A 26,418-nucleotide genomic window follows, 5' to 3' on the forward strand; every position below is an offset into this window, starting at 1 on the left:
CTGCATCTTAATAGGACTTCTTGTTAAGCTAACTCAGTTGAAGTAATAGAATTGGAAAATGCACCCTTTTTGTCTGGCAAGCCAGGGCCTTTGAAAATGTGAGCCTGCATGCCAGTGTTCCTAGGCAGACTTGCAGCTCAGGTGCTCATCACTGTGTGAGTGGGGTTACAGAAGCATTCCCATGCACGTGATAAAAGACCTATTCATTGCTGTGTAGATGTTTTAATGCAGAAAGTGATTGGGGAGAGGAGGATGACAACTGAAGCTAAAAATAAAGAAATCACAGCACTGGTGAAAGCAGAGACAGTTCAGGTTGTTGAGAGATTCATGAATAGCAAAACATTAGGTCAAGGTTTTTTGCTAAAATAAGATTTTTTTGTTAGATGGGGTTATTTTTGCATGCTTAAAGCTATGTTTTTGTCCAGCATAAAATAACACTAACAAGCAAAAGACGCGTCTTTGTGTGTCTTAATATAGGAAGCCTTTAGTGTGATTGTTGGCAATGCTGGGGCTAATGGGACTTACATAACAATGTATTCCTGTAGTTAAAGCAGTGATTACATGTCAAGAGAACTGGGTTCTATTCCTGGCTCTGTTACTGACTTGCTGTATTACTTTGAGCAAGTCTGTGACTCAGTTATCCCAGCTTTCAGATGAGGACCGAAATACTTCCCCATTCTTGTATCATCAGTTTTTTTTTTTTAAGAATTTGATTTAGCCTGAATATTGTTGCTTACTTAAAATAGTGACTGGGAGAAGTGGGAAATGATAGATGTGACCTTTCCTCCTATCTCCTCTCTTTGATTCTGGGATCTAGAACAGTGGTTCTCAACCTTTTCCACACTGTAACACTATGTAAAAACAGAATCAAGTTGAGACCACCCACCCTTTGATAACTTGTTGAGAACCCATAATCTAAGGATTTATCTTCAACAATATTATTTTTCTATAGAATTTTGTATTAATTTTTTAAGTGTTTCATTGTTTTCATGGAACCTATTCCAGAAAGATGAGCACCTGCAGCTCTCACTGAAGTCAATGGGAATCAACACAGTGGCAGTTGCAGGGACTCAGCACCTTTCAGAATCAGGCCCTTATGACTTGTCACCATGTTATATTTCTACAAAGTATGTTATCTCCAGCCAACCCAATTTTAGCATGAGCAAAGCAGCAAACTTCCCTTCCTACACTCCAGTGTGGTGTCAATGTCAGTGCCTAGTAACTGTCCTCCTTTTGGGGATTATGAAGTATAATTTGAAAAGTATAGGCCTTGTTTATATAGTAGTCCCATTGAAATCAATGAGATACTCACACAAGTCAAGGCTACAGGATCAGGCCCACAGTTGCTGAAAGAAAAAAATTGTGGTAGCCAGTACTTTTCTTCTCTTGCCTCCCAAGACACTGGGACAGATTGTGGCCTACATCAGTCCATGATCTGTGTAAAGTCCTGTGGACCCATATGAGACCCTCCTCATACTGCCTGTGAAGATCAAGCTTTAAGTGTTCCAAACTGGTCCCCAAGAAAAATGGAGGCACCCAAAATCAGTGGTCACTTTTAAAAATGTAGGCCTTGAGGAACAGAGCTATTAGATGAAAATAAGTTAATACACTCTAGAAACTACTGAGTTCTACTATTAATTGAATGATTCCCTTGTAAATAAAAATCTAATAAATCTACAAAAAGTCATGTTTGTTTTGCTGTATGTTATCTGTTCATAAATCATAAAGCTCTTATGACATCAGGCTCTGAGGACAAACCCAAGTCCTGATTGCAAATTAAAAAAATATTACAATTAGAAAACCAATTCCTGTTCACTTTAGACAAGGACGAAATCTCACTGAAGTTAATGGGACTAGTCATGTGAGAAAGGTGACCAAAGTTTGGGTCATAATGAGAAATGATGTTTTCTGGAGCCCTACTAATCTAGTGGACATGAAAATCTAACTGTTCTGCCATTATACTGAGAAGTGATAAATGGTAACATAGGTTCAACTGGTTTGTTTTCATCCTTTATAGAAAAACCACTGATAATGGTAAGAGATGTTGTGGGTTTTTTGTGTGGTAACAATCTAAATGACCCATGTTGTTGCTTTCATCCTGTCCCCAGGTAAAGGAGATCTTGACAGCGCTGGGTTTGCTGACATGTGCCAATACAAGAACTGGAAGTCTTTCTGGGGGCCAGAGGAAGCGTCTTGCAATTGCTTTGGAGCTGGTGAACAACCCGCCAGTTATGTTTTTTGATGAACCTACCAGGTAAATCAAGGCCAAATGTTAGGAAGTAGACTACTGCTACTGTGGGTGGGATTCATAGAGGTATTTAGGCACCTAACTCCCATTGATTTAAATGGGACTTAGATGCCTACATACTTTTGTGATTCCTCCCTCCCCACTACATGTGTTAGAGAACTATCACAGAACATACTAGCCCTTGTTAGCATCTTAGAATAGCTGAAACAGAAGAAAATCAAGACTTTCCTTTGAAATGTAGATACTAGATTATATGCTGCATCAAGTTATGTAGCTTCATGTTTGCTACACTCACCTTTCATTGCTAGGAAATGCTTCTGGTATGTTTTATTTAAAATATTTGTATCAGCCTCTGTAAAACCTGTAATTTTTGAATACTGATTTTAAAGGGCCTGATTTGCCACTGTGTTACTCCAGGTTACTCTGGGATAATATTATAGAAAGCAACTGAGTTACACCTGTGTAAAACCATAGAGCAATGCAAGCCCCAAGAAATAGTTTCAGTAGGGTCACCAGTTTAGTGCACTGGGTTACTGTTGTAACCTGACATGACATGGGGCTATTAAAGGTTGTTGTTAGGGAAACAATATGGAAGAGGGCAATTGAGAGAAATCCTAGAGGGATCCCCAGAAGAGAGAGAGAAAACATTCTTCAGATTATAATGTGTAGTTTCCCTTCAAGTGAAGATGGCCGATTAGCTTAAACATTTTTGATAATTGCATTTTTAATTTAATACATTTAGGATCAAATTCTGTCTCAGGAAGACACTCATGACAGCCCTGAAGTTAGTTGGGCCAGGGTGTGTATCTGAGAGTAGAATTTGGCCCTTAGTTTGTTAGAACCCACACATTAATCAGAACCTACAATCCTAGAATTTGAAAATTGCATAAGGTAACCCGGTGAAGAACTCCCATTTTAATGAAGTATGATGCATGCCTGATAAAGGAAAAGGCCAGAGGAAGAAAGAAATAAGAACCCAGAGGTACTGTGTGGTGTAATGTTAGATGATAAAGATGCATTTTGTAAAAAGATAGTGATGAGAGATGGAAACATCATAGCACATGTATTATTTTGAACAGTTGCATATGGACCCACATATCTAATAAACACCTTTGTGCCTTTTTTTCCAGTGGCTTGGACAGTGCATCTTGCTTTCAGGTTGTCTCTCTCATGAAAGCATTAGCCCAGGGTGGCAGGTCCATCATCTGCACTATTCATCAACCAAGTGCCAAACTGTTTGAGTTATTTGATCAGGTACCTTTTAGAAATCCTTCTCTTTACATATTTCTTCAAATATGTTGTATCTATAATTGGTGCAGGCTGGAGATAATGCAAAATCATGGCTCATGTCCCAAATCAGTATCCGTAGAGTTGTAGGTTTGAACAAAATATGATTTTCCCCTTTTCCCTTCATATTCCTGTTTTCATATTATATTATATTATATTATATTATTGTGACGAACTGGGAAAGTTCTTAATGTTTTCTCTGAGTACTGTGTTGGTGCCTCAGTGTCCCCATGGCAGTTCTTAAGTATCTGGCAGAGCAAAGGGCCAGTGCACCTAAATGCCTGACCCTCTGTCTCCTAGCAACTGATGGCCTGGGCCCCTCCTCTGCAGGTGCCAGCTGAAAGTGTTGGAGACAAAGGGATCAGGTGACCTCCTGGCCCAGGAAAGGGGCTGAGCAGAGAGGAGGGGCTGGGAGGGGTTGTTAGTCTGGAGCTGGCTGAGGTCAAGGGTGGAGGGCAGACCTGGGGGTCTGGCTCACTGCCCCCCAGAATGGACCCGGCCGAGGGGTCCGGTTCGCTGTATCTACAAGCTCTGTTTTAGACCCTGTTCCTGTCATCGAATAAACCTCTGTGTTACTGGCTGGCTAAGAGTCACGTCTGACTGCAAAGTGGGGGGCAGGACCCGGAGGCTTCCCCAGGACCCCGCTGGGGCAGGCTCGCTGTGGGAAGCGCATGGAGGGGCAGAGGATGCTGAATGCTCCAAGGAGAGACCCAGGAGGTGAAGACGTGTGAGCTTCTTGCCCTGAACAAGTCTGCTCCAAGGGAGAGGAGGCTCCCCAAAGTCCTGACTGGCTTGGTGGGGAGCAGTTCCAGAGCATCGCCCGGTGACTCCGTGACAATTATATTATATTTTATTATATTATATTATATTATATTATATTATATTATATTATATTAAAGAATCTGGCTGGTAAATTTTAGAAGTCGTGATTATCACACTTCTGAATTTCGGGTCCTTTCCTGCCAATGTTTTGTGTGAGTTATAGTAAGTAAGTATTAGTATGAGTGTGTTACTTTTAAGGTCTATAATGTTTCTGGGCCAAATTCTCATCCTGGCTACTCTGGTGTAAATTCAGAAAATTCCATTCATTTTTGATGGAATTACTCTGGTTTGACCATGAATAACTGAGAACAGATTGCTTTTTTGTATTCATGTGAAAGAATAAAACAGAAAAATGAAGGCTGTCAGAAATCTTTGTTCACACTGATGGCAGGATATGGTCTGTTCCTGTTTAGATTAGATTTAAATTTACTTTAATCTTCTTATGCCATTTAAGTGAGAGTTGTGAGAGCTTAGAGAAAACCCACTCTACAGTAGGTGAACAAGCTCTTGAAGATTGCCACTCTTTCAATGAGTTTAAATGAAGTCAATAGAGAGGCTAAAAGCAAGATTCATCAAGCATTTCTTACTGCTCTTCCTTCTTCTCTTCCTGTTCCCCCATTGCCCTCTGAATTCGCCAGCCCCATCTTCATACCAAAAACATGAAAAATTTATGGAAATAAGATGACACAGTCATGCCATTTCCAGCAGGGCTGCCCAGAGGGGGGTGCAAGTGGGGCAATTTGCCCCAGGCCCTGCAGGGGCCTCCATGAGAGTTTTTCGGGGCCCCTGGAGCGAGGTCCTTCACTTGCTCCGGGGGCTCTGGAAAACTCTTGTGGGGGCCTGGGCTCCTGGAGCTTCTTCCACTCTGGGTCTTCGGCGGCAATTTGGCAGTGAGGAGTCCTTCCGCTCAGGGACCCGCCACCGAAGTGCCCCGAAGACCCGCAGCGGGGGGTCCTTCTGCCCCGGGACCCGCCGCCAAAGTGCTGGGTCTTCGGCAGCAATTCGGTGGCAGGGGGCCCTCGCTCCCGAAGACCCCAGGCCCCCTAAATCCTCTGGGCATCCCTGATTTCCAGCCTGCCTTCCAACCTGTGTCTGAGGGATGAATTATGATGTTTCTAAATTAGTACACTACAAGCTCTGAAGGGGTTGTTTTACAGCGTTCACATCTTGAACATCTCTAATATTCTGCAGGTTTTCCATTAATTGTAGTTCCACATTCACTGTTGACAAATCTTTTCAATCTCTTGCTATTTTCTTCCAAATCAAACAGCTACTAACTGACTAGTCCAGTTGCTATGAGAAAGCAGGTAGACATTGTGACGAGCTGGATCACAGAACCCCCCTTGGGAACTGCCAACTAATATGCCAAGACTATTTCTGGCCCTGCTTTCCTGCCCTGGCAGCTTAGGACTCCAGCACCCTGTCTTGTTGAGCCAGACACTCCCGTCTGCTCCAACAGACCCAGGTCTGAACCGCGTACCCCAAAGCTGCAGACTTACCTGAAAGCAGCTAACAGAAGTGTTCCTGTCTTTAACACTCAGATGCCCAACTCCCAATGGGGTCTAAACCCCAAATAAATCAGTTTTACCTTGTATAAAGCTTATATACAGAGTAAATTCATAAATTATTTGCCCTGTATAACACTGATAGAGATGCACAGTTGTTTGCTCCCCCAGGTATTAATACATACTCTGGGTTAATTAATAAGTAAAAAGTGATTTTAATAAATACAGAAAGTAGGATCTAAGTGGTTCCAAGTAGTAACAGACAGAACAAAGTGAATTACCAAGTGAAATAAAGTAAAACATGCAAATCTAAGCCTAATACAGTAATACAACTGAGTACTGATAAAATCTCACCCTGAGAGATGTTTCAATAAGTCTCTTTCACAGACTGGACACCTTCCTAGTCCGGGCACAATCCTTTCCCCTGGTACAGCCCTTGTTCCAGCTCAGGTGGTAGCTAGGGGATTCCTCATGATGGCTTCTCCCCTTTGTTCTGTTCCACGCATAAGGCAGGAATCCTTTGTCCCTCTCTGGGTTCCCACCCCTTCCTTCTCAGTGGAAAAGCACCAGGTTAATGATGGATTCCAGTTCAGGTGACATGATCACATGTCACTGTAAGACTTCATTACCCACTTGCCAGCACACACGTATACAGGAAGACTTAGGGTATGGCTACACTTACATTTGTGCAGCGCTGGGAATTACAGCTGTGTTCATACAGCTGTGTAGGCCAGTACTGCAGTGTGGCCACATTGACAGCTACCAGCGCTGCAGTGTGGCCACATTTGCAGCATTTGCAGCACTGTTGGGAGTGGTGCATTGTGGGCAGCTATCCCACAGAGCACCTTGTCTCATTTTGGCACTGTGGGTTGTGGGAAGGGGACGGAAGGGTGCGGGTCTTTCCGCCTCCTGTTCCAACAGCCCGTGGTGCTTTGCTACACATTCCAGGCAGTTTGGCGCCATTGTGAGTCTGCAGCGCGATTTCTGTTACAAATGGAGCCCAACCTGCTGAGGACCTTGCTGATGAATGTTGCCAGCACATCACTTTTGGCAGTGGAGCTATTCCTTCAGCTCCAAAGTGACAGTGAGGAGTCAGACGATGATATTGATTCGCCTGATGCGCAAGACACTAAATTGCTTGTGGCAGTAACGGACGTGCTCAGCACTGTGGAACGCCGCCTTTGGGCTCAGGAAATGAGCACTGAGTGGTGGGATCACATCGTCCTGTAAGCCTGGGATGACGAGCAGTGGCTGCAGAACTTTCGGATGAAAAAAGCCACTTTCATGGGACTGTGTGCTGAGCTCGCCCCTACCCTGCGGCGCAGGGACACGAGATTGAGAGCTGCCCTGCCAGTGGAGAAGCGGGTGGCTATTGCAATCTGGAAGCTGGCAACTTCAGACAGCTACCGATCGGTCGCGAACCAGTTTGGAGTGGGAAAGTCGACCGTTGGAATAGTGTTGATGCAAGTTTGCACGGCCATTAATCGCACTCTGCTAAGAAGAACCATGACTCTGGGGAACGTGCAGGACATTGTGGATGGCTTTGCACAAATGGGTTTCCCTAACTGTGGAGGGGCAATAGATGGGACGCATATTCCTATTCTGTCACCACCCCACCTGGCATCTGAGTACATTAATCGCAAGGGGTATTTCTCTGTGGTTCTCCAAGCGCTTGTGGATCACCGTGGGCGTTTCACTGACATTTACTCAGGATGGCCTGGAAAGGTGCATGATGCACACATCTTTCAGAACAGTGCCCTGTTCAGGAAGCTGCTGGCCGGGACTTTTTTCCGAGACCACAAGATCACAGTAGGGGATGTTGAAATGCCCATTGTGATCCTTGGAGACCCCGCTTACCCCTTAATGCCATGGCTCATGAAACCATATACAGGGAAGCTTGACAGGAGCAAGGACCAGTTCAACTACAGGCTGAGCCGGTGCAGAATGACTGTGGAGTGTGCTTTTGGCCATTTAAAGGGTCGCTGGAGGTGTCTCTATGGGAAGCTAGATTTGGGGGAAAGCAGCATCTCCACTGTTATATCCGCGTGCTGTACCCTCCATAATATTTGTGAAAGGAAGGGTGAAACATTCAGTGAGGAATGGACCTCTGAGGTTCGACGCCTAGAGGCTGAATTTGCACAGCCAGAGAGCAGGGCTACTAGAGAGGCCCAGCAAAGGGCTTCAAGGATTAGGGATGCCTTAAGGGAGCAATTTGAGGCTGAAAGCCAACAGTAATGTTTGGTGCCTTTGCTGTGCCCATTTTTCCCTTGCGGTACAGTATTTCTCACTTTCTGCAATAATAAAAAATGTTTTAAAAGCCAAGAAATCATTTATTCAAAATACAGTACATAAAAGGGCAGGAGGGTAGAGTGGTGGACTGTACATTCAGAGGTTTGAATATGTCCTGCTTGGATTGCTGTTCAATGCCTGCTGCACTTCAGGATTAATATGCTGCATCGTGATGGGGGTTAAGTGCATAGGGTAAGGGTTGTAGTTCTCAAGGCTGGTAGGTGAACGTACAGGTGTTGGGGGCAGCTGGTGGTGGTAAGAACCAGGCTGCTGGAGAAAGATGTTTTGTGCAAACACGGGAACAAGGGAGAGAGCTTTGGGAGGGGTGGGGGTTACCACGGTACTGATCTGCCTGCATGGCTACGAGAGACTGCATACAGTCCGTTTGGCGAGCCAGGAGGCTTATCAGCTGCTTTGTGCTTTTCTTGGTAGCCAATTCCTTTCTCCTGCTTTGTGTTTGCCTCCACTCATGCATTTTCTCTCTCCAGTCTTGCAGCCTCTTACTGTCTCTGGCGTACTGATTCATAACTGCTTTGATCAAATCTTCTTTTGATTTCCTAGGATTTTTCGTCAAGTTCTGTAGTCTTCACGCAGGCGGTGATAGGGCTGGAGGATTCAAGGACACTTAAAATAACAGAAATAGAAACATTTAATACAGAGGCTACATTGTTTATTATCACAGTGAAGGAGTTTGTAGACTATTTGTAGCATTATTTACACATACCAAACATAGCACAGAGAGGCCACGGCAGCAAAGGCATGGAGAGTAATGGGGTGAGTGTTTCTGCCGTGACTTCACTTGGGAAGGGGAACTGCCTGAGGGCTCACTGGGGTTTCTGTGCATTGGGGAAAGCAGAGAGCAGCTACTTGGGGACCTGCACTGAACACCCCCCCCCCTAATTGCCACAGCAGTTACTCCTCTGGGAAGGGGAACTGCCTCAGGGCTCACTGGGGTTTCTGTGCATTGGGGAAAGCAGAGAGCAGCTACTTGGGGACCTGCACTGAACACTATCCCTACATTTTCAGCAGGATTTTCTACTGCCAGATATATCACTGCTGCGTGTTACCTGGGAAGAGAGGGAGGGTCTTCTACAGCAATGTGGATTCCGCCCTGGTCCCTATGCAGCTTGCCTGTGTGCAGCAATGGTCCCCCCACCCCTCGCAGCACAGTGGCACGGATGATTTAGCCTGACCGGGACAAGGACCACGGTGGCTCTCCCTATAAACTTGCACAAGCACATTGCCCACGCTCTGGCTGCAACTTTTGAAGAGATTACCGAGGCCGATTACAGAGATGTGATAGACCAAATCAATGGGCTATTCCACATTTAGGCATGCATGCAGGCAGCCATAACCCCCACCCTCCTCTCTCAAAACATTTCCATCCTAAAAATAAAATCTGCTTACCGGGAACCGCTCCTCTGCTTCTTCTTCACCAACAAGTTCCAGCTGCTGCGACTGGCTAGCCTCCTCCTGGCTTGAGAAGAGCTCCTGGCTGCATGCCTCCTGGGACTCCGGGGTGTCTCCCTCCACCCCAGTAGCCTCACTCTCGGCTTCCTCTACACCCTCCCCTACTTCTCCCTGCTCTGAACTGTCCATCGTGCTCCTCGGATTGGCAGTGGGGTCACACCCAAGTATGGCATCCAGCTCCTTGTAAAAACGGCAGGTCGTGGGGGCAGCTCCTGAGCGGCGGTTTCCCTCACGGGCTTTGCAATAGGCACTGCGCAACTCCTTTACTTTTACCCTGCACTGCAATGCGTCCCGTTCATGGCCCCTTCGCAGCAAGGACTTTGATATCTGCCCATAGGTATCATAATTTCTATGGCTGGAGCGCAGCTGTGACTGCACAGCTTCCTCACCCCAAACACTGATGAGGTCCTGCAGCTCGGAAGTGTTCCATGCTGGGGCTCGTTTGGGGCGTGGAGGCATGGTCACTGATTGATTGATTGCACTCCACACCTGGCTGAGCAAACAGGAAGGGGATTTTTAAAATTCCCTGGGCATTTAAAGGGCGGGTCACCTGGGCCCAGGGCAGTGGAGTGTGAAACGATGAGCAGAGTGGCTGAGAAGATATGCTGGGATATCTCCTAATACCCTGGAGGCCAATAAAAGCGCTTTTTGGTGGCCACACTTGATGAGCAGCGCTGCATCACCAGCACTGGAATCGCTACACCTCAAGCAGACCAGGTGTACAGCCAGCGCTGCAACCAGGGAGTTGCAGCGCTGGCCGTGCTTTGCAAGTGTATACACAGAGTGAGTTGCAGCGCTGTAACCCCATCACCAGCGCTGCAACTCTCCCATGTAGCCATGCCCTTACAGGTAAAACAGAGCCATCTGCAGACAATTGTCCTGGTTGATGGGAGTCATCAAGATTCCAAACCACCATCAATGGCCCACACTTTGCATAATTACAATAGGCCCTCAGAGTTATATTTCATATTTCTAGTTTCAGATACAAGAGTGGTATATTTATACAAACAGGATGACCACACTCAGTAGATTATAGGCTTTGTAATGATACCTTATAAGAGACCTTTTGCATGAAGCATATTCCAGTTACATTATATTTAAACTCATTAGCATATTTTCATAAAATCATATAGAGTGCAACATCACAGACACATTCATAGGTTCTTATGTTTTCTCACTTTCTCCATCTTTTATTTTTCAGCTCTATGTTTTAAGTCAAGGACAATGTATTTACCGTGGGAAAGTGTTGAACCTTGTCCCTTATCTGAGAGATTTGGGTTTAAACTGTCCAACATACCACAATCCAGCAGATTTTGGTAAGGAAAATTGAATAACTTTTCCAGTTTGCTTATTTTCCTTTTGATTAGCTCTTCTGAATGAAATAGAAATAGTGAGGCTTTTATTGGGTTTTTTTTCTATATTTTTACTGTGTCCGTGTGGAATGAGTCCCCTGTTTTTTGTAAATCATTTTAATGCCATCTGGTGGTGGGACTAATTCATGACTTCTTCTGATTGAAATGCAAACTGTGGAGTAGTAGGAGATGAAAGGCAAAATGTATGTTGCACCTATAAACTTCCATGGTTTTCTAATGAAACACCATAGCCCTTGTGAAAACAATACTGTATCATTCTATAGTCATAGCTAAGTGGTTCACAGCAGCAGTAGGGACCAGAAGAAACAGGTCTGCAATCCATATAATGAGTACTAAGGCAGCCATACATTCATTATATTTCCTTTAAAATGTTGTATTTAACAAGTATTAGCAGCAGAAAAATGTAGGCTTTTTACATGCAAATATTGAGCATTTAAGGCCTGCTTCTGCTCCCATTGAAATCAGTGGCAAAAGCTCTCATTGACTTCAGTGTTGCAGGATTAGGCCCCAATAGCCAAGCCTGTGACTAGTGCATGGTGTAGAATGAGTAAATCTCCTCTAAATGTTCTGCGTAGTGATGGAGGTTGCATCTGGTGAATACGGGGACCAGAATAGTCAGCTGGTCAGAGCAGCACGGGAAGGGATGTGTGACACAGACTACAAGAGAGATGCTGGTGGCGAGAATGAACTGAACCCCTTCTTATGGCACCGACCCTCTGAAGAGGTAAATCCATGCAAAGCACTGAAGGGGAGGGAGGTTGAGAGAAATAATCGAAATATTAAGTAAGTAGCGGAGAGCTATGCATGTTCTGCTGCATGGAGCTGGGGTTTGTTAGTGAACAGAAATAAGTTTCTGCAAGGAGCTTAGTTTGTTGTATTGTCTTTCGCCTCAGGACTCTTCATCCACAGAAGGCTGTCACAGCTTCTCAGCCAGCTGCCTCACCCAGTTCTGCATCCTCTTTAAAAGAACTTTTCTTACCATCATGAGGGATTCGGTAAGGCTGCTTTTAACATACTTTTGTAGCCAAGGGCACTTTTCCTGTGTTTGTGAGGTGGTGTCCTGGGTTTAACTTCAGCATCCACCTTATGTGCGTGCAGATTGGCACAGAACTTTAAAATACGGAGGTTGTGTTTTGAGTCTCAGTAATTATAGTATGAGTGTGGGGAATCATACATTTTTCACTGGTATGCAGATAGGAGAAATATCTGAAAAAAATCCCATCCAGGGCCTGGTTCTCTGCTACTCTACACTTTGTGCAGTCATTACACCAGTGCAAAGGGAATGCAAAGTTGCACCGGTGTAAATGATTCTGCAAACTGCAAGGCAGTGGAGAATCAGGCTGTTATTAATTACAGTGTCATGAGGGGAGGGTTGGGATAAATTTATCCTTTTCAGATATAACTGGCTAGTTAGTGAGGTGAAGTCACAGTGTGCATTGTGTATGTGTTTGGGTGTATGGAGGCTGCACAGTAGCAGGAATCTTCGGAAGAATTCTCAGGTCACTCAGATAGAGTTCCTTTTGTGGCTCTAAACGGCTGCGCTGGGTTAGGAGCTTCATTACTCTTGGAAATGCTGCAGCCTGCATTTCCACATGTGCCAGCATGGGACCATTGCCCCATTGGTCAAAGCTCCCAGTAGTTAATTAAGGTAAATTAAAATGTTTAGTTAAGAGACTATAATTGATCTTAATGTCAAGGAATTATTATTCATCCAAAAAGATATATCCAGTTTCAGATTTTCCAGATTACCTGTCTACGCATTATCCACTTAACTCATAATTTTCTTTGCTAGTTATCTACAGACGCTACCCCACAGATGTCTTCAAAAGACCACTCTCTCATTGTATACTAGTTTCCTCGTCTCTTCCCAGTGGGATGCTCAAATTGGGCAGTTAATAGCTATTTCTTAAGGAAATTTCTTTTTGCCTAATCATAAAGATGTGACTATTCTAGATTTTCTTCTGGCCTCTGTACCTTGTGCCATATCTATTGTAATGATACTGAATTACTGAGAGAATACCAAGAGCAAATCAGTGGCAGATTAATTTGATTTTGTCAATATAAACTCAAAATGTCTTGTCTGATTCTTTCAAAGCCCTTTCTATTATGTTTCAGCTACTTTTTAGGCAGAGAAAAAGTCTGCTTCTCTTGAGGAAGTGTGCCAGTGGCTACACTGAGATTGTCAGACACTATTCTGAGACATCCTCTGTTACAGCCTTTGCCTGGAGAGCAAAATTCTGTTTTCCATTGGTCCTTGTATCTGATTGGCAAGGGTACATCTAGAAATTCCGTTAATGGAGCTTTGTCTGTCTGGAGCCCAATTAGCTAGTGGGAAATGACCATTTCTAAATAGTTCATTTTAGGATAGATTTAAGATTTTTGCAGACTGTTAATTGATTTTACGTACAGTGTGGTAGCTGTTAGATCCAAACATGCTGATCCAAAACATACTACTTTTCCTTGCTCCTAGGTCCTGACACATTTGCGGATCACATCACACATTGGAATTGGACTTCTTATAGGCTTACTATATTTAGGGATTGGAAATGAAGCTAAGAAAGTCTTAAGCAACTCTGGCTTCCTCTTTTTTTCCATGTTATTCCTTATGTTTGCTGCTCTCATGCCAACTGTCCTTACATGTGAGTACTGACCATGTTGTTGTTATATTTTCTGTAAATAAGTTATTTTAGCTGGAATGAAATAAGCAGTGCTGGAGTATACCCATTTCATGTTAAACCATGTGTAAATTTTGGCTTAATTTTTGATAAACGTGAGTACATTTTGCACTCATTTTACTCAAGGATAGAGAAAAATTTCCAGCTCTGGTCTGGAATTTGCCATGTTCCGAAGATGCCAGTGATGTGACCCTGTATTGTATGTATACAATGTATATGGATAGGGACTAGGATGACACCTCCAAGCTTTTTAACTTGTGACTCTTTAACTATAGAACTGTCACCATAATCATGTGAGGGACTTGCAGAGCCTGCAAGGTTTTATGTTGTAGGCTGTCATCTTCGATTCCCTCCATGACAGGGAAGAAGGCTTTCAACTTCTAACCACATAGTTTTTGTTTATAAAGCCTCTTTAAGGGAGAGCCGTGTCATCTGAGCATCCTGGCAGATATGTGCACAATAAGTTGCTCCCTGGGCTGACCTCTTGTGCCTTAAGAGACATGATTCAGTGTGTTGCTGGTCTGACAATTGTTTTGGATTTCCAGGCACACTGTAGTATTGCATCATCTCAGAATTACAAATGGGTAGGATATTGTTATGCACGAGCATGTCACGCTCTAACAGTGTAAGTAACCAGCATATTAATTTTTATTCTATCTAGTTCCTCTTGAGATGGGTGTATTTCTCAGAGAGCATCTGAACTACTGGTACAGTCTGAAGGCCTACTATCTAGCTAAAACCATGGCTGATGTCCCTTTTCAGGTATATACTTTTGAATAAACCACAGAGCATTTTTCTTGTATCCACTTGCAAATGAAGTAGATATCAGAATTTCATCAATGTTTTAATCTCATTTGAATACCAGAGTGGTGGAAAACTGCCTGTGTGTTAGCGTATGAGCTTCCTGACTTAAATCAAACACTCACTGGGAATAAATGGCAGGATCTTATTGAAATCAAGCTCCTGTATCTAACCTGAATAAATAAACTAAACAAAGACAGGGGCTTTTCATTTGCTTTTGTGCCTAGTGGCTGCAAAGGGCTGGTAGCAAGTGGAAGCTGTGTTTTTCAATCTAAGGTAGCACGCAGGACATGATAGATTTGATAGGATGTGGTGGATGTGCTAACTCCCCTCTGAGCATCATCACTTTGAGTACAGCATTGAGGGATGAGAGAGATGGGTTAAGTAGGATATAATGCTTTCTAGGTGTTTATATTGCTTTCAGCAACACTGAAACATTCTGTTTCGCTTTTGACTTGACTCTATAATGTAGTAACTGCAGATGTATCTTTCTGCAGATTATGTTTCCTGTGGCATATTGCAGCATCGTGTATTGGATGACTTCACAGCCATCAGATGCACTCCGATTTGTCCTATTCGCGGCCTTGGGGACAATGACATCGCTGGTAGCTCAGTCATTAGGTCTTCTGATAGGTGCAGCCTCCACATCGCTTCAGGTACTGGCATTTGTGTGTTATGATCTCACCAGAACCTTGCTTCCCCTGCCAATGGCTACTTATGCCTTCTTGCCACAGCTGCTGCTGTAAGTTCCCTGACCTCCTTTGTGCTTCTCATCTCACTCTGAACCACCTGCAAAGAAACAGCAAAGAAGGGCTTCTCTAGCCGGTTCTTGGGGTCTTTACAGCTGCTTGAGAATTAATAAATAATAGCGAGAAAGCAGTGATGTTGTTACAGCATTTGAAAGAATGAGCTCTTTAAGCACCTCAGCACTGAATGAGTTGCCAGATCACCCATCTCTTTCAAAAGGATGTTATACCCCACTCACCCACAAGTGCATCATGTCCTATAAGTTGCAGAACTGATGTAATTCTGTAGTACAAAGTGGGGTAGGGTGCTGGGGACCTGCAGCTGTTCTTACTAGCGGCATCCAAGTACAGACAGAAATGTGCAGGAGGCAAGGCAGAGTCACCACTAAACAGATCTATAACCCAAACCATCTACAGAGAGGGAGTGAAGCAGCTGTTGACATGACTGCTGCCCTGAAGAAGGGCTAGCTGCAGGGCATGACACTGCAATGCCATTCTGTAGCGTGGCTGGTTGAACTTCAACTGCTTATCTGAGTTTGACGCAGGACAGAGGATTTGTGCCTTAGGGAGTGTTTGCTGAAATAAAGACCACCTTCCCCAACAGCAGTGAAGAAATTAAAAGTAGAGAGTACCCCGAACCCCTGGATGTTTCTTTGACTATCTGAGAAGGCATCATTTGTTTCCTCCTTTTTCCAGGTGGCAACATTCGTGGGTCCGGTTACAGCCATCCCAGTCCTCCTTTTCTCAGGATTCTTTGTCAGCTTTGATACCATTCCCGCATATCTCCAATGGATGTCCTACATCTCATATGTCAGGTACCGTGTGGGAAGCCAGTGATATCTTAACCTGGACATTTTTTGTCTTTTAATGCTAAAATTACCACATTTACAACACATTCTTTTAGGATTTAATGTGATGTATTTCCATGTTTCCAGTAGGAAATATATGTAAAAGAACAATCCCAAATTATTTTACTGTATGAAGTATGTATAACAACATGAAATAAGAAAAATCTTAGCATGGATTATTTGTAATGGGCCAATATCTGTGCTGATTTATGCCTTGTTCTATCCCACTAAATTCAAGGAGTGCACAGCATGTAAGTCTGCGGAGAATTTGGACCAATTGCTTTGACATATAAAGGTGAGGACAAAGTGTCCATAGCAAGACTTTAATGGGGTTGCCAGCACTTCACTTCGGAGGCTGTTTAGCATTTTACTGTGTATCTCATGGCATATCTCACTGATGGTTCAGACAGACCTCTTGGATAAAGCCTGTTTGTCCAGTTTAACCAATAATGATACTACTGTGGGTGTCCAATGGGTTTTCTCCGGAGAAAGATGGTGAGGAAGGTGACATTGCAGAGGGAGCTAAGGGGGCTTAGAAAATGTCCACTCAAACAACTTTTGTATAAGTCCTAGATAATGGCAAAGTCAGTTTGAGGTGGTTTTGAAAAATAGCTTATTTCCAGGTTGTAGAACTATAAAGACAAGCTAAGTCAAACTCTGTCCTGGTTTGCAAATACACCAGACCAAGTTCATTCCTCATATCCAGAGACTTATCAGAAGCTAGAAGCCAGTATAGACTGGGATGGTAGCTAGCATCCAGTGTCAGGATGGTGGAGAAATGGTTTCGTTCCTAAGGCCCCTTTCCAACCCATGTGAAGTCCCAATGAAATCAGAATCCTACAGAGGGATCCATGCTAGCTCATCTGCTTGCAGGATCAGGTCCTAAGCGAGACCAGATCCAGGTTAGACAGGAGAGCTGGGGGAAGTTTCCTGGTGAGGATGTGCCATGAGAAGCGTGCAGAGGACAATTAGGATGAGACATTCCAGTTTCTTCCTCATCACACAATACAACTGTCTTGAGGCACTAAGTATATTTCTCTTTAAAAATATATATATTAACCATGTCAATTTTAATAAAGTCACTAGCATGTTTTTTAAATATAAACAGAGGTTATTCTGAGGTTTTTTTTTAAATAATGTTCTCCTTTAAGGAAAGTTGACTGTATTGTTTTTTTAATCTTCTATTAAAGACAAAATTCTATCCTTTTGCACCCATGCAAAACCCACTATAGTGTGATGTGCTTGAGTGCAACCAAGACGAGAATCTGGCCTTTAACTTCCTGCCTCTGAGGACAATATTTAACTCTTCAGTGTTTACCATCTGAGCTCTAATTATGAGTGTTTTCCCTCTTGAGAACATCTGAAAAAATGAGAAATTCTTGCCCTGGTTAGAATTTGATCTTGTAATCCATCCTTTCCTTTCTAGGTATGGGTTTGAGGGCGTTATTCTCTCCATCTATGGGTTGGATCGAGAAGATCTTCACTGCGACAAAGATGATACTTGCCACTTTCAAAAATCAGCGGCCATCCTGAGAGAACTGGATGTAGAAAATGCCAAACTTTACCTGGACTTCATTGTGCTTGGAATTTTCTTCTTCTCTCTGCGTCTTATTGCCTATTTTGTTCTCAGATACAAAATCCAAGCAGAGAGGTAAAGGAAAAACAAACAAAACTATCCAATAGGAAGAGCTCTAGACGTGCAGTAGAGGGCACTTATTATTGTCTCATCGTGGGAGGCTGGTGTCCAGTGCCCAGTTACAGATGCTGTTATGCTCCAGCCCATAGAGAGCCGTATTGGGTTAGTGGATGTGTAGTGTTAAGCTAATCAGTCCAGTTGGATTGGGTCACATTTTCATTACACTTCTAGCTTTAATTAGGAAGAAAAAAATAGAAGGAAATTTTGAATGTAGAGTTTCAACTGTGAAACAGTGTAACTGCAACAAAAACTGGTTTCAGGAACTTTCCTTTACGAAAACCATCTCTGTGATAAGACGATGTTTGCCCTGATAGCCAGAGTTGTACAATGACATCTTTACGTGGCTGGTGATTATTAATCAACAGTCAGTCAAGTACCAAGTGGAGGGATGCAAAGAAAGTAGTATTATCACTTCATTTTAAATTCAGAGTGTCATCTTTGAAATTTTTTAATGTATCACTTTGGATCTCTCTTCCACAAGGATTTTCCATCCAAACCCAAGTCTGTTAGCTTACTGATTCTCAAGAAAAGATGTCCATTTTTAATAGAGATGGATAATATGTAAAAAAAAAAAAAAATCCTAGTGATACCCTATCTAAATTTAGAATTCTGGTGCTTTACTTGATGACATGGTCTCAGACTCAGAAATTGTAATACTAAGGAAAAAAGACAAAATCAGAGTCAGAACTGTAAACCTGTGATTCCCATGTAAAAAAATATGGAGCACAGATAGTCAGGAATATTTAAGCTGTCCACAGATGATTGCTTTATTTTTTTTAAAAATCTGTTTTTGCAATGTCTTTTAAACCCACCTTATATGTGATAGTTAAAATGCTAATTGTGTTCATTATCCACATGAACTACCTCCTGTGAATGCAAAAGCAAAGAGCTCCAAGGCTGTTTTCTTTTGTAATGACATCTAGAAGATTTTAGCAGTCTATTGGTTTCTTTGTTTATCTAGCCCAGATCTGTGTGGATATGGTTTGTATCATTATACTTTTGGTCATATATGCAGCAATTCAAACATTAAATGCTTCCAATATTTCCTTTTGGCTGAAGCTAGAATATAGTTAAAGAAACCCTGCAAACCAGGATAGCTGGTTAAATGCTCTCTGTGAGATAGTGAACATTTGTGTCTGAGTTACTGTCATGGTGTGCTTTCCTCACTGCCTCCGTCTGTGCACATCTCGGGATTAGACTCCCCTTCCTGCTGTTGCACTGCATCCTCTCTCTGTGTTTCTGTGTCCTGGGTTGGAAACTGCTCCTGCTTCATGGCTTGGTCCTCCAACCAGGTCAATGTAGTCTTCCCCTACTAGGGTATCAGAGTCTCTCAGGACCTGCTGTCCCCTGCAGTCTTCCCACTCACTGCCCCTTAATGGCGCCACTTCCCCAGTAGCTGGTAGGGGAACCCAGGCCCATCCTCTATACTGAGTTCCAGCCCAGGGAACCTACAACAAGCAGTTAAGGTCTGCATAGTCCTAAAACTTACTGTTGTATCCCTGGGCTACTTCCTGCCTTGCCTGCTTTCACTCTCAGAGTGACTGCATCCTCCCTCTCCCTCTCTCTCTCTCTGCAGCCCCTACCTATTCTCAGCTGCTGGGCTTTATGCAGGCCCTCCTGTTCCTTCCTGCTGGGCCTGGTCTCTAATTAGTCCCTGCTCCCTGGCTCCTCCATTTGCAGCCTAGGCAGTTAATTGGCCCATCTGGCCACCTTAACCCCTTCAGGCCTTGCATAGGGAGGACACCCGATCATGGTACTCTATGTAGGAGACTGGTGTGTGGGTCTACAGTTTTACATCAGTCTGTGTGACTACAGAAATGAACCCTGTACTGATCACCACCATGTTTTCATTTAGAAAAAGGTGTGATGGTGTAGGGTGACCCATTCTGTCCTGATTGTTCTCACAAAAGAAAGAGTTTCTCTGCTACCCCATGTGCTCCATGTTAGATGGATCCATTCCATTCTAATGAGGTTCTTATAAACTCAATTCCAGCAAAGCACTTAAGTACATACTTAACTTTACACTTGTGAGTTGTTCTTTGACTTCTGGAACTACTCATGTCTTTAAAGTGGAGCACTTGTTTGAAAGCTTTACTGGATCAGGGCCATACTGCCCAGAAAACTGACATGTCTCCTTTTTGCATTGGCTCAAAGGTTATGGTGAAGAGTGTATTTGTTATATCAAAGGCCTGGTCTACACTTATAGTTTAGGTCAATATAGCGGTGTTGCTCAAGGGTGAGAAAAATCCATGCCAGAGCTATGCCAACCTAACCCCAAGTGTAGCTGCAACTAAGCTGATGGAAGTATGCTTCTGCTGACATAGCTACCATCACTCAGAGAGGTGGTGTTTCTACAACGACAGGAAAACTCCTTCATAGAATCTCAGGGCTGGAAGGGACCTCAGGAAGTCATCTAGTCCAACCTCCTGCTCAAAGCAGGACCAATCCCCAGACAGATTTTTACCCCATTTCCCTAAATGGCCCCCTCAAAGGTTGAACTCGCAACCCTGGGTTTAACAAGCCAGTGCTCAAACCACTGAGCTATCCTCCACCCTGATTGATATAGGCTGCATCTACATTACAGGATTACGCCAGCACAGCTACAGTGTTGTAGCTATGCCATTATCATCCCTGTAGTGTAGACATGGCCTTTGTGTAATGTATTCATTCCCCAGTGACCCTGACTAAATAGGAAATAACCTTTTAAGCTCTTTATTACAATGCAAAGTGTTCTCCTGGGGGTGAGAAGGAAGAGAGAAACTGACCACCCCACAGAAGAAGGTATATTTTTTCTATGTGCTCACTGTTAAACAGATACTACTGTTAGTGGCATAATTTTGCTAAGCAAAAAATGATTGTATAGTTATATTTTTCTCTCTGTATAACAAGTGCAAATCCAGAACTGCTGTTCAGTTCTAAAAAATAAATGGTTAGTATTTACAGCCATAAGTATGGTGGAATAATAGAATTATATTTAAATGTACTGTGTTAATTCTATTTCCCTCTTCTCTCCTGGCCTAAGGCCCTTGTATTCAGGAACCGTACAGGGCTCAAGAGGAGAGTTCAGGCTCATAAACTTGTAAACACGACCTCTGCTGAAAATCCTTGTGAAGGGGATGCAACCCCCAGGTGGCCTAACAAACATGTGCCTCCTTTTTTCAATTCACTGAGCTCTCCTCTCCTCAACATTGCCGTTTGCTCACCCCCCTGAAATTGCAGATAAATACAATGGACTCGAATTGGATAAATCAAGAGGACACTTCCAGCACTAGGATCTATGAAAGTGGCTAACTCAGTGGGTTGAAGTTAGTCCTTTTGAGGCTTTGCAAGATGACAGGGCTTCATGTGTGGGGTTTGACCTTAAGCCCATTGATACCAATGGAAATGGTGACTACCATTGACTTTAACTGCAGTTGGATCAGGCTCTTATTCAGGAAGTGTTATTTTAGTGAGTCCCAACTTTTTCAGATAATTGGATTTGTTCACAAGGGTTAAGCTGTGCTAGTCAGTACTTGACACCTCCCATTTGCAGAATTTGATATCCCAGTCTGGCAACTGGGGCCCTGATTCAGTGTGTTCTTAAATCCATCCCTGTTCAGGGAAGCATTTAAACACATTTTTCAGCCCTATTGACTTCAGTGGGATTTAAAGATACACTTAAGTGCTTTCCTAAGCAGGAATGCTTTCCTGAATTGAGACTTGCCTTTTGTTCAGTCCATGCTTTTGGAGTTAGCATGAACACAAATAGCTGGGTGGTGAACAATGGAATTGGCAGTTCACTGGAGCAAGAGCAGAAGCCGGTTCTTAATGCATGTAGCAAGAGCCTAGAGTTCCAGTCCCAAAGATCCAGCACTAATATTTGTACTGGTAGTTAGGGACCACAATGAAAATTATTTCCATGCTGCTTTTAGCCACTGTCTACACTGATTTTGCCAATTAAATGTGAATATTTTTATTTTAAATTTTAACATTGACATAGTCTTTTCCTGACAGCAATTGTTTAGCTCTGTTTCTTTTGCAGCCCTTTACTTAAATCTCATTAGTGAATTATTTGAACATCATGTTTGTCTCTGATTCTGCTTATATGTTGGCTAAAAGGGGCAGCAACCTTACCTACCGCTGCATGGAGCCTTGCATGAGATGTTAAATCTTATTATCATAACACAGCAAACATAGGGCTTGATCTTGCCTTCACTGCACCCCCAGCACTTCCATGGCCTCATTTTGAAGTTTTGTTTTGTTTCACTCTGACCTGCTGTTTTATGGTGTCTGTGTCTTAACCCCCTTGGCACAAGCGATGGGGACATTAAGCCCTAATGCATTTTACATTGACCTTGTATATTGACAAATCCTGACTCAATGCTCCCTATACCCACTGGCAGCAGGAAAACAAAGATTATATGTGTGCTATGGAGCCTTGACCTATCAGCTGTTTGCTCCGCTGTATGTACATCTGTTGCACTCTCATAGTTGACACATTGTGACGTGCCATTCGTAAAGTATGATAATACTGAAGACATTTTAAAAGCCATGACGGAACTATGAAGTAGGCAGGGGCTGATGTTCTGACATGTCATCTATATGTTGTATAACCCCTGTCACTGCCATGTCACCAGATAGGCCGCTAGTAGTTAAGGCACCAGCTAGTAGTTAAGTCCCGTTGAGGTCAATCTTGTTTTCTTAGAGTTAAGTACGTGCTAAAGGGCTTTGCTGGATTGGGTCCCAGAATACTCGGCAACTTCCAGGAGAGAATCCAGACTATCCTGTTTTAAATGATATTTTTATCTAGTAGGGATCATTTTAACGCGTTACATTCAGGTGGATTTTAATATGTATACTACTGTGCTTCGGACATGTCCATGAGTTGCAATTACCTTCAGCCATAACAACTTTGTTTTAACTCTAGGCAGACACTGGCCCATTTCTACTTATTTGTACACATTCCATGCAGCACCTACATACACTAAGAACAAAAGTACTGAAGAGCATGAGCCCTAATTCAGACTTCTGATATCAACTCTGTGTAATGTATAGTACTTAATATTGTTTTCATGTAAAGGGTCTTCCTTCAATAGGTCTTTGCTTTCTTCCAAGTCTTTTCTTTTTCATGTAAATCATCGGATTGTATCCTCTTTCTGGGATGAAATCCACCCCTGTGCATGGAACCAGCACAAGGCCTATCCACAGCTTAAGTGGGACTTAACTGGGGCATAGATCAAGACCTTGGGAGTTAGACACCTAAATATCTTTGAGACTCTGGGTGATAGTCCTTCTGCTAGGCTTCTGCACAGTAGTGAATTTCACCCTTTGAGTCCAAGTTATGTCATGTCCTTATTCACTGCGTATCACATTGTACAGTGTAGAAACAGAATGGCATAAATGAGCCCTTGGTGCCAATGTTAGGTATTCCAATATCTTAACTGCCTTTGCAAAATTCATTGAAAATAGAAGTGCTGGATTTAATGCTGTTCCCCCTGCCTTCCCCCCAGAAAATCTAAAATGTATTTTAAGTGTATTGTAGAGACAATATGAAGTCCTTGTTTCTGAAAGATCTTTGTGCTTTGGTGACATCTATGACTTTGCACCATTACTTCTTATTTTAGGAACATATTAAAATTAAATGCTATTAATGACTTCTTTCTATTACTTCAGAAAATCAGGCTGCTTGAGTTAACTCTGATTATACCAACTTTTACCAATGAGAATCTTTTGAAAAACAATGCAATGTAAATAGAAAATGCTCTGACAGAAAAATGCCATAAAGCATGCTACAAAAGTTAATAAACTGCATTTGTAGTGTCCTCCTCTGATGGGAAAGGAAAATGATCATTTTTATTATAGATATGTTTTAATAAAAAAAAATCAGTCCTACAGTGTAGTTGGGACTCTAGCTGACTTGTTTTAGACTGTTTGTGCAATACCTGATCTCAGTCAGTTGAACTTGTAGTGAGATATTGCCCTTGAATTTGTTATTATTTAATTTTTTTAAAAAAAATGCAAGATTCAATGCAAGTAACATTTTAAATCAGTGTGCAAAGGTGTGCATACACTGTCTATCTAATATGTAATTGTTCTCTCTTGTTTCTGTGATGCAAGATGCATTACTAGGAATCAACTTTGTTATGCTTCTTTAGAGACAATTGTTGCCTGCGCGCTGTGATATATTTGCACTGTTGTAGATATACATAAACCTGGTCTTTTTCAGGTTGCTTGTTACCTTTGTAGTTCGTACTCATTGGCACAATAGACCTGAGTACCAACTTTAGGATGTGGGGCATTCTAATGATAGATTAAGCTTTGTATATTTCTATATACTTGTAGGAAATTTGTATGTGCATTATTTTCCAAATTAGGGCTTTGTTTTCTGAAAACAGAGAACATTTATGATGATGTAACAAAAATCAAATAAAACATTATTATTTTCAGATTACTGCCTTAGTCCCTGTTCATTCTCAATCAGAACTGACAAGCATATCTGCCAGTGAATGATTTGGAATTTCACAGACTGCTCTTAGACATATACACCCAGTCTGGGGAGTTCTGCCATGAATCCGGGGCAGTGTATTGCTCTTTGTTAGTTCCACATATATGTTATGGTACTTATAGCCATCTCTCAAAATAGTTATGCTGCAGAACAGTTTCCATTATACCCCTATTTGCATCCCAATGTTCTTCCTGTGACAACAACCTGGACATCCTATTTGTCTGCATCTTCCACCAGCATCCCTATGCTTTCTTCCACACTATCCCCTATGCAAGGAGTTTCTTTCCTGAGCTGGTCCACAGTCACTTCCTTCCGATTCAAGTCTCTCCTGTAGACCAACATTCTACCCTAATGCCTACAAGAAACAAACTGGCTGATTGTGGCTAAGTTGTGGGGTTGGTATTTCTTATCATGCAAATGTTCTTAACACGTTGTTTAATGAGGATGTTGCCAATTCCCATCTGACCATTTTACTCATACGTTGAACCTCTTTTTTTTTTCTTGCCCTCCAGCTCCATTTTGTGTTTTTAGAAGGCAAACTTTTTCAGGGAAGTGATTGTGCTCTTTGCTGTATTTGTAGATTGCACATTGTGGGTACTACCAGAAACAAATTAACAATATTAGCAGTAGTCCCCTGGTTTTGCAAGCTTATAATTTTCACAACTGTTCCTTCTGGATTTATACTTTGCACTCTCCAATGAAGTTACTCCAGATTTGCAATGAGATCAGAATTTGGTCCCTTTACCATTGTCTTGCTGTTTGGCCTTGAATAAATCACTTAACCTCTCTTTGGGCCAAATTCAGCCCTGGTATAAATGTTTTCAACTCCCATCAACCTGAATGCTTAGTTCTATTGAAGTCAGTGTGACTACTTAGATGAGCAAAGCCTACTCCCAGGAGCAAGGGCTTTTGCAGGCTCAAGCCTATGGTTTTGAACCCAGTTTAAGTTTGTAAAGTGCTTTGGTTTTGGTTGGGATGCAGGGGCTAGATGGATGCAAGATTTTAAAAAAATGCTTTTTGAAGGAACACATATTTTGAATACAGCCGAATATTTACTAGGTAATTGCTTCCTAATATCCTTGAAAGACACAGGCGGCAATGCCTTTGATCAACCAAGAGCCTTAGACTTAGTCTATTTAAGTTGACTTAGCTACAGTGCTCACGGTGGTGAAAAATCTACACCCTGACTGCTGTAGCTTATGCTATCCTGATCCCCAGGGTAGATGCAGCCAGGCCAGTGGAAGAATGCTCCCTTCAATGTAGCTACCATCTCTTTGGGAGGTAGTTTTCTTACAGCGATGGAAAACCTATTTCCATTGCTATAGGATGCATCAACACTAGGGTTAGGACCTCATAGCTATACGGCCATACCCTGCAGTGTAGACAAGCCCATGAAGTCATGACAGAGCGTATACTTATAGTAGAGATATAACTGGTTTAAAATTAATAATTTGTAAATGTGACTATTTCATTTTTAAGGAAAGGCCTGGTGTTCAAAGGGTCAGATTTGCAACAGCATGTGCAAAAAGTAATTACAATTGCATGGTTAATTTGTATGTGTATTTACTGTGGCAGTGCCCATAAAGCAGGTATTTGTATGCACAGTTGGACAGTGATGTATCTCGTTGGCCACATGCACACAAAGTCAATTTGCTCGTGCTCTCCTGCATGTGTAAATTAGGTGGCTCTCTTTGCAAATCAAGCCCAACATATGCAAGGGGCTTTCTTACCCAATGAAAAGCGCTGTGAATACAAATCTGGGGAAAATGTGAGTTCATGTGTCCCAGCATTATGAATTACACATGAAATCAATTTATTTGTCTTTAGTGAATTTTTAGGGTCTTTCATAAGCATTTTGATGCAGGGACTGTCATTTATAGTGCCTAGCAAAATGGAACCTCAGGCTGACTGGTCTCTTGCTGCTACCTACAATATCATACATAATAATAAAAATTAGCCATGACCCTAGTTCCTATTTATACCAATGCCTTTTCTCAGATGAAATAGTCACTGACTGTGCACTAGAGGGTGCTGGGAGTAAGCCATATTAAGCAGCATTACTCAACTCTTTCAGCTCCTCATCTTCTCCTTTCTTCATCCTGAAAAGCTGAAGGTCTACAACAGTTTCATTTTTGTACATACATGCTAATGAAGCATGCGCTATATTACTTTTG

The 26,418-nt window shown here is 42.6% G+C and overlaps 1 protein-coding gene across 2 annotated transcripts in view; it reads left to right on the forward strand.

Moving 5' to 3' along the window:
- The window catches only part of ABCG1 (ATP binding cassette subfamily G member 1), a 98,461-nt gene extending 76,232 nt beyond the window's left edge, over positions 1-22,229 (forward strand). For both annotated transcript variants that reach the window (XM_050936570.1, XM_050936572.1), the window contains exons 6-15: positions 2,109-2,254; positions 3,379-3,502; positions 10,823-10,937; positions 11,570-11,718; positions 11,888-11,989; positions 13,465-13,633; positions 14,331-14,431; positions 14,968-15,126; positions 15,913-16,031; positions 17,491-22,229. In XM_050936570.1, coding sequence (XP_050792527.1) covers positions 2,109-2,254; positions 3,379-3,502; positions 10,823-10,937; positions 11,570-11,718; positions 11,888-11,989; positions 13,465-13,633; positions 14,331-14,431; positions 14,968-15,126; positions 15,913-16,031; positions 17,491-17,719 — 1,413 coding nt within the window. In that variant the 3' untranslated portion in view covers positions 17,720-22,229. The remainder of the gene's footprint in view (positions 1-2,108; positions 2,255-3,378; positions 3,503-10,822; positions 10,938-11,569; positions 11,719-11,887; positions 11,990-13,464; positions 13,634-14,330; positions 14,432-14,967; positions 15,127-15,912; positions 16,032-17,490) is intronic.
- The last annotated feature ends 4,189 nt before the right edge of the window (positions 22,230-26,418 follow it).

This window comes from Gopherus flavomarginatus, chromosome 1, assembly GCF_025201925.1.
Source record: "Gopherus flavomarginatus isolate rGopFla2 chromosome 1, rGopFla2.mat.asm, whole genome shotgun sequence".
Taxonomy (NCBI): Eukaryota; Metazoa; Chordata; order Testudines; family Testudinidae; genus Gopherus; species Gopherus flavomarginatus.